The sequence below is a fragment of the Thamnophis elegans genome, chromosome 4 (assembly GCF_009769535.1).
Source record: "Thamnophis elegans isolate rThaEle1 chromosome 4, rThaEle1.pri, whole genome shotgun sequence".
NCBI lineage: Eukaryota > Metazoa > Chordata > Lepidosauria > Squamata > Colubridae > Thamnophis > Thamnophis elegans.
This window is the reverse complement of record NC_045544.1, coordinates 45,789,875-45,802,573: the sequence shown is the minus strand read 5'-3', so window position 1 is coordinate 45,802,573 and position 12,699 is coordinate 45,789,875. Positions and strand designations below refer to the sequence as shown.

The 12,699-nt window shown below is 35.9% G+C and overlaps 1 protein-coding gene across 1 annotated transcript in view; it reads right to left on the bottom strand.

Moving 5' to 3' along the window:
* PEX7 (peroxisomal biogenesis factor 7) overlaps positions 1 to 12,699 on the bottom strand; it is a 69,908-nt gene that overhangs the window by 49,127 nt on the left and 8,082 nt on the right. Inside the window, 4 exon segments of the mRNA XM_032217015.1 lie at positions 4,832 to 4,904; positions 5,983 to 5,991; positions 8,257 to 8,285; positions 8,287 to 8,407. Coding sequence (XP_032072906.1) covers positions 4,832 to 4,904; positions 5,983 to 5,991; positions 8,257 to 8,285; positions 8,287 to 8,407 — 232 coding nt within the window.

The following is a 12,699-nucleotide window of genomic DNA, read 5'->3' as shown; positions in this document are numbered from 1 at the left end:
CTGGTTCTCCTTGACCTCTCAGCGGCTTTCGATACCATCGACCATGGTATCCTTCTGCGACGACTGCGGGAGGTGGGAGTGGGAGGCACCGTGTTGCGGTGGTTCTCCTCCTACCTCTCGGACAGGTCGCAGTCGGTGTTAGTGGGGGGGCAGAGATCGACCCCTAGGCCCCTAACATATGGGGTGCCTCAGGGTTCAGTCTTATCCCCCCTACTATTCAACATCTACATGAAACCGCTGGGAGAGATCATCCGCAGGCACGGGATAAGATACCATCAATATGCGGACGATACCCAGTTGTATCTGTCCGCCCCGTGCCAACTCAATGAAGCGGCAGACGTGATGAGCCGAGGCCTTGAGGCCGTTATGGACTGGATGAGGGCTAACAAGCTTGTACTCAACCCAGAAAAGACCGAGTGGCTGTTGTGCTTCCCTCCCAAAGATTCGACCAATATTCCATCACTCAGGCTGGGGGGTCAAATTTTACACCCCTCAGAGAGGGTTCGCAACTTGGGAGTCCTCCTGGACCCACAGCTATCCTTTGACCACCACCTGACGGCTGTGACCAGGGGGGCATTTGCCCAGGTTCGCCTGGTGCGCCAGTTGCGACCCTACCTGAATCGGGAGGCTCTCACAACAGTCACTCGGGCCCTTGTGACCTCTAGGCTGGAATACTGCAATGTGCTCTACATGGGGCTGCCCTTGAAGAGCATCCGGCGACTTCAGCTAGTCCAGAACGCGGCCGCGCGAGTGATCGTGGGTGCACCTCGGTTCACCCACATAACACCTATCCTCCGCGAGCTGCGCTGGCTACCTGTCGATCTCCGGGTGCGCTTCAAGGTGCTACTAGTCACCCATAAAGCCCTTCATGGTAGTGGATCTGCGTACTTGAGAGACCGCCTTCTGCCAATTACCTCCCTGCGACCAATTAGATCTCATAGATTGGGCCTCCTCCGAATTCCATCTGCCAGCCAGTGCCGGCTGGCAACTACAAGGAGGGAGGGCCTTTTCAGTAGTAGCTCTGACCCTTTGGAACGAGCTCCCCCGTGGACTTAGACTTATATACTGCTTCACAGTGCTTTACAGCCCTCTCTAAGCAGTTTACAGAGTCAGCATATTGCCCCAACAATTTGGGTCCTCATTTTACCTACATTGGAAGGATGGAAGGCTGAGTCAACCTTCAGCCTGGTGAGATTTGAACTGCCAAATTGCAGGCAACCAGCAGCCAGCAGAAGTAGCCTGCAGTACTGCAATCTAACCACTGCACTCTAACCAGTGTACCACCATGGCTCATTATAACTTTGATTGGTCACTCAGCAACTAGTCATAAGTCAAGAGCTACCTGTACTTTCAACTATCAACTGCCATGGATTAATAATTTAAAGAACAATTGCATATGCAAGTCTTTATTTTAACATGTCAAAATGAATGCTATATAATAAAAATTCTTCTGTTTTAAGTATATTTTATTCAATTTTCACATTCCATTTGCAATCATTTATATACAGGGTATTTACTATAAAAAAAGAAAAAAAAAAGAAAAAGGGAATAAAACGAACAAATAAAAAGGAAACACAACTCATAAAAGTAAAATGAACCAAGGAAAAAAAGAAATAAAAAAAGGGAAAAAAGGAAAAAAAAAAAACAAAAAAACCACCGTATATAAATACATTCTTGTTCTTATTAAGACTATGTTAACACCCCCCCACCCCACCCCCACAAATCCCCATCCCTAATCCTCCCGACTTCCCAGGGCCCACACCTGGCACTACCTTCTGTCTAAAATATCTTGTATACATATGGATTAAAAAATAAAAGTAATATATCAAAAGAAAAAAAAAAACAGAGAAAAGAAAAAAAAAAAAAAAGAGAAAGAAAAGAGAAAAGAGAAAAAAGAAAAAAAAAGAAAAGAAAAGAAACCACTCTTTGTGTTGATCTCAGCCCCCTATCTTTATCTATACTTAAATAGTATAAATCATTCTATCTATATTTTATTCTCGTCTCTTACTTCTTTACTATTTACCCCAACCTTCTGTAGATTCTCCCGTTCCTCTTCCTAAACCTCATGATCCCTTCCAATAAAATGTAAGCAGCGTGGTTCATGCCATATATTCAAATATAACTTTACAGACAAGTAATCAAACTTTCCCTTCTGGTAAAATTTAAACAGCGTAAGTGATCTTTCTTTACCCCCTTTTCAAACAGTAATTCAAAATCCCCTTCTTAGTAAAATTAAACAGCGTAGATCAAATATTACTTTACACAGGAATCAATTTCTATCTTAAGATAATTCCAACTGACTTCCTCTTCTAATAGGATTTAAATAACGTAGTTCATTCCACATGCATTTTACCCTCATCCCTCACTTGTCTGATATTTACCACTATCAAATTTATACTAGCATTTGTTTAAAATATAACTCAGAGGGATTTCAACCAACTTTCCCTTCAAATGAAAGTTAAGTAGCATGGATCATTCCACATATTCAAATAATACTTTCAGCAAGAGTCAGTTAACCTTCTATTTAAAGTAATCCCTTCTAACAAAGTTTAAGCAACATAAATCATTCCGCATTCTTTTTACACTTATAATCCCAACCGGCTTTCTGTTCTAATAAACTTTAAACAACGTAAATTTTACCCTCATCCCTTGCTTGTCTGATGTTTACCACAAATAACGTAGTTCATTCCACATGCATTTTACCCTCATCCCTTACCACTATCAAATTTGTACTAGCATTTGTTTTAAAATGTAATTCAGAGCGATTTCAACCAACTTTCCCTTCAAATAAAAGTTAAATAGCATGGATCATTCCACATATTCAAATAATACTTTCAGCAAAAGTCATTAATAAGCTTTAAACAACGTGAATTTTACCCTCATCCCTTGCTTGTCTGATGTTTACCACTATCAAATTTATGCTACGTTAATTTAAAATCTAGCTCAAAGTAGTTTCACCCAGCTTTCCCTTCTGATAAAAATTAGTCCGCTTTTTCTACCGGAGAGAGGTCTCAAACCCCCATTCAGTCCTCAACTTTAGCAAGCATTTTGAAATGTCTAGATTCTCGATCTCCGTTTTTCTGCTTCTCCGAGGGAGAAGGGGCTACCCCCTCCATCTTGCAGCCACATGGCCTGCCGTTTGCCTTCTCCTTCCGCTTGTCTCTCCTCTCTTCCAAGCGAGTCAGGAAGTCCCGCCTTCAGAATCCTACAATAGAAATCTTGAGCCTCCGAAACAGAGTTAAGACGAAATCTTTGATTCTCAAATGTAACCGTGATACCGGCAGGGGCCTCCCATCTGTATCGAATCTGTTGACTCCTAAGCTCCTTAGTTAAAAAGGCGTAATCCCTTCTTGCTTTCAGCATCTGAAAAGGAATATCTTTGAAAACAATCAGGTCCTGGCCGTCAACTCGGAAACTGTTATTATGAAGCTTTTGCACAATCACATTTCTAGATTCTTTTGTAGAGAAATGTAATTATGTCCCTCGGGAGCTGTCGCTGTGCCGCTATCAATGAGTTCTGGCGATAGATTTTCCGAATTTGCCAGTCAAAGTTAAGTCCCGGGCTTCCCAGCGCATGGCTGAAGGCTTCAGCAAAGGTCTGTTTCAAATTCTCTTGCTCCTTTTCACGGAATCCTCTGACTCTTATCGCAGATGCCTTCCTATTAAAATTTATCATCATAAGCTGTTTTTCGTTATCTCTAATTTCTTGTTGTAAAATTTGAATATTGGTAGTCAAATTAGAGTTAGCCTTCTCCAGACTTTCCAATTTGTTCTCCATTTCAGCAGAGTAATCTGTCAGGGCAGACACGGCTGCAAACGTATTCGCCTTCATTTGATTAACTTTAGATTTTAAATCATCATATAATTCCAATACAAATTCCCTAATTTCTTTCTTAAAGCATTAAGCATTTTAAAGAGATATTCCTGTGTTAAAAGTTCTCCAGCAGAGGGCATAGGAGACAAAGGCTGTGTTTCCAATAAGATTCTTTAAATTCTTTAGACACATTTGTAGCAAGACGCTTCTTTGACTTGGGTGCCATAATAAATAAACAAGTAAGCAGAGCTTCGCTCCCCTCTATTTCAAAAGAAGAAGAGTTTATTTTGTTAAGGAGCAGTCTGCAGGAAGATAAAACCGGCTAAGTACATCAATCATCCACGGAGAGAAATCGCCATTTTGAGGTCTATTTAGACAAAGAAGTCTCTAAGACGAATGGTGCTGGTATTTACGATAGTAATAAAAGCATAATCTCACAGGGGTGGGACCCGCCCGTATCAATTCTAGCTTGAAAAAACTTTGTTTTGTCCTGGGGGGGCTAGCCTGTCTGGGGCTGCCAAAAAAAAAAAGGCAGCTGAGAAGAAATGGCTGGAGATAAACGCTCCGCTTCGGCTGGATCTAATCTCTTTCCACAGCCAAAAAAGAAAAAGGCTGTGGCTTACGAATAGACCCTAGCCTACGGAGCTATCCTCCCTGCCCCTTTCTTAGCCAAAAAGGGGTGCTATCTATGATCTTATTTAGATATACAGACCAGATCTCTGAGGAGCTCGGTGGCGCCCTCCTCGGCAACAGGCCACGCCCCCGGAAGTCCTGCATATGCAAGTCTTGATCAATTGCAGTTTTATTATGGAAAGAAAGAATACATCCTGTGATTCTTCCCACTTGATCAAATTAATTCAGAAACTATTGTAATTATAAAGCAACTTTAATTGTCTTATTTTTAACTAATACTAATTTAAACAAAAGAAAGCACGTCAGAAAGAACAGAAATCATGTTGAGAATGTTAATTTAGAATGTCAAACCAATATGCAATTTAAGTAACCTGCAGTACACACATACCAGTTTTGCTGTTGATCCCATGATCCAGATACTATTAACTGATCTCCTCTGGTTTGACTCCAGTCAACACTACAGACCTGTAAATATTAGATACACTTTAGCTTGCTAGCACACATTGGATAAGCCATAAATAGAGCATATTTCCTGTCCTGCTACTGAAAGAATATACTGGATATACTGTGTAAGAGGAAGATATATCAAGGTTGAAGACTGAAAAAATGAAAACCAATAACCAAAAATAAAACACTTCTCTTTTAATACACATGCATATTAATAACCCACAATTTATAAAGGTACACAATAATTTATTAGCTATATGATTGTGAGACATAAAATGTTTATGCATGCATGTGCATTTATACTAAAATATATTTGTATATACATAACATAGATGTTTGTGTGTCTGTATAGGCAATGTGTGTGTGACTGGTTGGCATATCCTTTTATTTATTGCAGCATATAATAGCTGTAGTCTTTACCTTCACTTTTCTTCCTAAGATAGAAAATTAAGACCCAGTCAACTGTAGTTTTCAATAATATTTCAAGAATTATTTTTGCTCAGAAGAATGGGTCCATTTTATTACCTGCTACTCCCTCAGTTATAGTTTTTAAAAGCATTGATCCAAACACTGCCAGCTATTCTTGGATTCGCACATTTCTTTTCTATTTTTCTAGTACTCTATCCACTGTGCAAAGAAGATCATCTGCAGAGAAAACCAGTCCCTGTAATAAAAACTAGGTTACCACTGGAAATATCCCAGTTCAGATACTCATCTACAATTGGTGTAGCATGGAAAAATTACACAAGCCCAAGGACTATTTAAGTTTACTAAAAGATAAATGCGGCTTCCAAACAGGATCCAATTAGTTTTAGTATGGTGTGACAGCTTTTTAAATATATTATTGATAGAGTGGTATTTTATCATTTTATCAATTAACTAGGCTGCCCAAAACAAAACAATGTTCTTTTATCCTGGGAGCAGATTCTGGTTTAACTTTATTTTATTTTCTTAGATATGGCCATAAGACTAATCAATTAATAAACTATGACTATAAAACAAAACTTCTAATATTGTAAAGGAGTCAGACTATTTAATTTTCAACAACTGAACATATATTTCAAAATACTACGGTAATAGAGCAAAACCTGATGGCACTCACTGCTTGTGAACCTCTTGATAAGAGCTAACCCTGATGAGTTACAACAAAATATCCTGCAGAATATATGATTCCTGTTTAACATAGTTACTGTAGGACAGGAACCACCTCAAATACTTATATTGCTTATTTTAAGTTTATCTGCATCAACTAACTCCTTGCTTTTGATTGGATGGGCAAAATGCCCAGAGAAGTTCCTTCCCTGCCTTTTCCCCTGTAAAATAAAGTGTTTTGCCCATGTACAGGCATGCCACAACAATTGGAAGCAGCTTATGAAGCAGCCACTCATGTCTGGAAAAATACATTAGTATTCCAAATCATTTCTTTTGCAACTATACCTGTGAAGTAGCCCTTTAAAAGGATTTTTACAGCCCCGCAGTCTAGAAATCAGAGACTGTGGCTTCTAGTCCCCCATCAGATACTAAAACCAAATAGGTGATTTGGGCCAGTCCTTCTCTTTCAGCCCACTTGCGAAAAACCTACAAGAAACCGAAGGGACTTCTCCGGGCAATGGTCAGGAATCACACTGACTCAAAGATGTGTGTGTGTGTGTGTGTATGTGTGCGCGCGCGCACGTGTGCATGTGTGTTTTACACACTACGATGGGAAACCTCTACTCGAAAACCAACCTTCACTCAAAAAACTCATCACCCTGCCCAAAGCCTCTTCTCCCAACCACTGCTACCCTCCATACTCTTTTAGGCTGATTTCTTCAACATATATTTTTTCCCTAAAGAAGAGTGTATATGCCATATGAGACCTTTAGGAAATATAATGCACTTGGTTAATGCTTATTCACTCCTTACAACACCTTCCTACTACTCTGCGTTTTCCTTGATGGAGGAGGATGCAGTGGCCTCATCTGACATAACTCCGTAGAGGGAAATAGGTTAGGCTACTACAAAGAGCTCTCTGAATCAGTTGAGGCAATCACTAGCACAGGGCAATGGTTAAAATCAATCTCTGCTAACGCTCTATCCAAAACTTTGATAATCATAAACCAATCTGTTTCCTATTGCTTTTGTTTTCAAGTCACTGACTTTCATCAAAGGCTCTGGGTGACAATGCCTAACAGATTTTAAAGACCTTGAGCATGAAAATTCAAAAAATATTCAAATAAAAGGAAAAATACTACTTTATCAATTGAGGATGTTAAGCCCGTTTCACTCTTTAGTGGGGAAAAAATGCAACAGCTTTGGTGCTGGTAGAAACAAAAACTGCCACATGGAGAAAGTCCACAGACAGGCCTTAAATTTTTCATAATAAAATGTGTAGCCTGTAAAATAAGAAAATAGAAGGCAAGAAATGTGTGAAATGCTTGAGGCTAATTAACTGGACTTTGAAATGCCCTACTTCTATCACAAAATGACAAAAGATATTCCAGTGGAGGAACAGACTATTCAAATCTCACCATAGTAGTCTACCCTTAGAATTATGAAAATTATGAAGTTAGAACAAGTTGGTCTCAAAACATTTTGCAGACCTCCAGAAAAGGTATACTTGGATTGTTTCAAATTTTGGCTATTTTAAGATTCTGACTTTGCTACAAAGACAATGAATACATTTTTATGTTAGCTTCTCTTATTAATCTTGGGGGGGGGGGGATCAGTACAGTTCTACAAGTGATAAACTTACAAATTCTGCAGAGTAAAGAAAGTTATGTATAGGAAGCCAATAATAAATAACTTATTTTATATGGCAGAAGTTCAGACAATATAAATACCACAACCTTCCTGGAAAAAGAAAAAAATAGTCTAATTCTAGATAAGACAACCTTTTGAAGTGTTTCTATAGTTACTGTAACACTTAAACAAAAAATCCCAAATGAACCTTTCCATTTTTTCCACAATAGAACAGAATCATATGTTACATAATACTCAAAAATCATTCCATTGATGTCAATGATACAAAATTGCTATTCAAACAGGGATGCAAGATTTGTAAGGATCATATACAGAACATTGGACAGAACAGTGGACAGAACATTGCAATTTTCAAAGGAAGTTCTGCTTGTTTGTTTTTCAGAATGTCATTAATTTTCTCCAACAGGTATTATAAAAAAACATTTTAATAAAGAAAAAATAAACAGAATAAATAAACAAAAGCAACAGCAGGATAAATAAGAGATTATTCAATTCAATAGAAGTGAAAGAAGGTTCTGGTATTTCTAAATTTCAACTACTGTTTTATTGATTAAACTACAAAGGTTCCTTTTTGAAGAGTCTATCTTGTTCTAGAAAAAAGGGACAATATTTAATTATACCTCTGAGTGTGTTCCTTATAGACTTGCAACAGGACCTGAAGGTTTTTCAGAATCCCAGATTTGTAAAGATCCATCTCCACTAGACGTGACCAGCACATGCTCATTGTTTTCACTCCACGTCACATCAAATAGACCATCATTCCAGTCAAAACTAAACCAAAAGTGAATATATTAATTCATGACAAGAATATATCATTTAAGATAACTGGGTACTATTTAATGATAAAAATTTTATATAATTGCTAGGTTCACCACAACACACAATCTCAAAACAAACATTACATCTCACACAACAAATATGATGATGTGGGCCTGGGAGAACCTGGAATGAATTTTAGCAAGTCATATTTCACTGAGCTACATTCACTCAGCTAACTCATTTTACACAGGAATTATGAAAAGACAGGAATCTTCACATATTCAATCCTCAGCTTTCTTGCTTAAACAATGAATGTGTGGGAGGGGGAGGATTATGACCCACTTTTAACATTTAGCATTTTAAAAATTAAGTCTGCTAGAAATAAATAGATCTAACTTTTCATGAAGTTCATATCCATAGTTTATCTTATTCAAGCTCATTGTCAGTGGGGCCACTGATGTATAGAGAGTAAAGGTGATAATGAGTCTCCTTGAAAAATTCCACATTTGATATCAATTTATAATTCTTCTCTATTAGTGATCAACTTTGATCACCAAAACTTTATGAATTATTCATAAATGGTTGAATGTTGTACTAACTCCAAAATTTTGAGATATTTTTCAATACAGCTACAGAATCAAATGCTTTTTTTAAAATCTATTCATAAAGAAATGTGTTCTTTTTCTCAAATTCTTTAAAATCAATTTGTTGATCAATAACTATTCCTTCATTCCTCTTAAATTTTTGGAGAATCTTTTTTTTTCTACAAGGAATAAATCATTTCTTTTCAAATAGCTGTAAATTTCATTTGCAAGGTTTCCAATGAAGATAGCCAACTGACCAAAGGTTTTTCAATTTTTCACATTTTTCAATTTCAGGTTTTATGACTCTCTTCTCCATGAATCACCACCATAAGATCCTCCATAAAGTAATAGTTTGCAAGGAGACTCTGAACCAGTACTTGGAAGTAGTCAGATAAGTTGGGAGGTGGGGCTGTAACCACTTCGTTGTTAAAAAAAAGTAATTGTTTTCGAATGTATTTTTCAAATGGACAGTTAGCCATGTCTTTCATTTTTTAAACCCTTTGCTTATTATCCTTACTAATTCAATTACAGTCTGTTTCACCTTTTTGAAATCTGCACCATTCTGGGAGATTGTTATTATTGAACAATAAGGAGGGTTGCCATAGGTGAGCTGAAATAAGGAAGCTTGGAGTACTTTTTTCTTTCTTATTTTGATGGAGAAACATAAACATTGAAAGTTATTGTTTAATATCTCCATTTTCATGAATTTGTCCCTTTTATTTTATGTTTGGAATTATAATTTGCACTTTTGGATTTTTTGTTATGGGACGCTGAAATCTTCCAATTTTAATGGATACTGATTGGCCAGAAGTACCAGTTCATCTACAAAAAGCTTTTTTTTAATGTATATTTCTTTGACCACAAGAGGGAGCTGAGAACAGAAGAAGATGAAGCAATATAAGAAGACATTAAAGGCAACAAAACTAGAAAAAAATTGCAAAAATTATTTTGAAGGAGTATTTAAGCAAAATTCATCTTATAGATCAACTATGTTTGAAAAATGTCATGAAAGAGGAGCAAGAGAAACAAATTAAAGTAAGTAAGATAGATGAGTAATCCAGAGATACAGCCAAGTGCAGAGTTATCGAACCACTGCATAAGAATTTGATAATGAAAAGAACCTAACTGGAATATAAATCTGATGCGAACAGTGCCTATTATGAAGATGATATAATTACAAGCCCATTACAATTATAAGTCCCCTAGTGCAACTGAAATAAGAAAAGTTGCAAATAAAAACTATGCTCCTTAAGACAATACATTTGGGATTTCCACTTCAAAAATGAAATGGAAACTGACAATGTCAAAATATTTGTTTTAAAAATCATATTGGAGAATCTTTTGAGAAAAAATATTTCTTTAATAGATATTCCAAAGAAGAAAAAGATTTTACTTTATGAGAACAAGCTGGAAGGAGTGACTTAAATTTAATAGGCTAATAGAAGTAAGGATGTATTTTCTATTGGTTTAACACAGGTAATTAAAAGAAAGTTAAATGCATTCTTTTGGGCTTATAAAATGGAACTGAAAATTGGTTATTCTTTTTTCTTTTATATATGCTTGAATAATTCTTAAATTTTGCAAATTATTACTGAAAGTGAATGTAAAAGTAAATACTGTATGCTAAAAGGAAGTTTAAAAAGATGTATTAGAATTGATTTTAGTTATAAAGCTGAAATTTTTAGAAAAATCTTTAGAGCTTCAAAAATAATATAAAACAGTTTAGCATTTAAGATTAAAGAATTTGAAACAATGTAGTTTTGTTAGTATAAATGATAGTTTTGAAAGATTAATAAATAGAGATATTATCACTTCCCAGAACGGGGAGGGAGGGGAGAAAAAAAAAGATTCTGCTAAGATGGCGATGTAAATTATTTTAAACAAAGAGATTTCATTTCATGCTGTTTACTTACAGATTAAGGTAAAGGTAAAGTTCCCCTCACACACATGTGCTAGTTGTTCCTGACTCTAGGAGGCAGTGCTCATCTCCATTTCAAAGCCAAAGAGCCAGCACTGTCCGAAGACGTCTCCGTGCTCATGCAGTCAGCATGACTAAATGCCAAAGTGCATAGAACATTGTTACCTTCCCCCTAAGGTGGTCCCCTATTTTTCTACTTGCATTTTTACATGCTTTCAAACTGCTACGTTGTCAGAAGCTGGGACAAGTAACAGGCACATGTTCAAAGTAGTAAAAGGAGCTATATTGCCAAGGCTAAAAACTCAACCCAACTCAGAAATGTTGATTGATAACACAAGTTGAAGGGAATAGACATCACCTTGTTTACTGAGGAATTAAGTTCCTATCTTCTTTTTTTATTATTATTTAAAAAAATTTTAATTTCATTTAAAACAAGTACAACATCTTCTTTACATGTTATAGAAAATGTATCAGTCAGTCACAAATAAACTTTGGTACATCTCCTCCACAGTCAACAAACATAACTCATATTACTCAAGTATTTTAACTCAGATATTCATACATATCACCATTGTCATATATCCATTTTCATTTGACTGTAATTATTATTTAAAAATATTGTAATAATAATACTCTTGACAATACATGCCCACACCAGTGGGAAAAGAAAAAAATCAAAACAAAAAAACAAAAACAAAAAAGACTCAAAAAAAAAAAGACAAAAGAACAAAAGACAAGGCAGGGAGGAAAAAAAAAAAAACAACAACAACACAGGTATATATTATTTAAAAAAGTATATCAGCTGGTTACAACATGTTTTGGTGCAATCTCTTCCATTAATTCATATTAATTCAAATATCTTAACTCAAATGTTTACCATATTTACATCATTATATCTCCACTTCTAGTTAAACTACAGTTATTTAAACATCCTTCAACCTTAACTATGCCAAAGAGTTAATCCATAACCACCATGCTGACATTTCATTTACTTTGTTTGTAAAATCCTCTATTGACATCAATCCTCATATCCTATTTTAGCTGAACATTCATAATATTTAATACCAAAAATTCCATCTTCCATGCAATATAATTTATTATCATTCTCCCTTCTTTATGTAGTTGTATCGTATATCATAACATTTCCCCCATATTAATTAACATTTAACTGTATATATTTTATTTTATTTTAGTAGATAATTATGTGATTAATAACCCTTTATATAGCCCAAAAATATTTCCAACCTTCCTTTCTCATATCCAATTATTATTTATCATATCAACTCCACATTATATACATTACTATCCAATATCAATTATATTCAGCTTATCTATTACAAATAAGAGTAATTAGATTTAGCTAATTTTAAGTTGTATTCTTCCATCTGTCAGCCTATGTCTCTCCAATAACAAACCTTCTCAGTCCTATTGCCCATTCATTGAATAGATTTACCAAATGTTTTTATAAGCAAGTCCAAACAGGGATATCTTCGCACCTTTTGCTCAGGATGTCTCTGATGAGATAATAATGTTGTCACAGGCTTGTAAAACTTTTCAAATTGACTTTAATTCTCAAGGGTGGAATTTCTCCTGCGCTCTGTCTCTTAAAATGAATCTTCTTTATAGCTCCCCCCCTTTCCAGCATGGCATTCCTTTCTTCCTCTGAGATAGACCAGACGTCATTGCTCACATTTCCATTTGTATTTCAGGAACATTCAAACATTCAACGTTCTCACCTTTTCCTTCATATTTTAAAGTCAAATAATCCAATTTTTTTTCAAATCTTTGAAATGAATCAAACA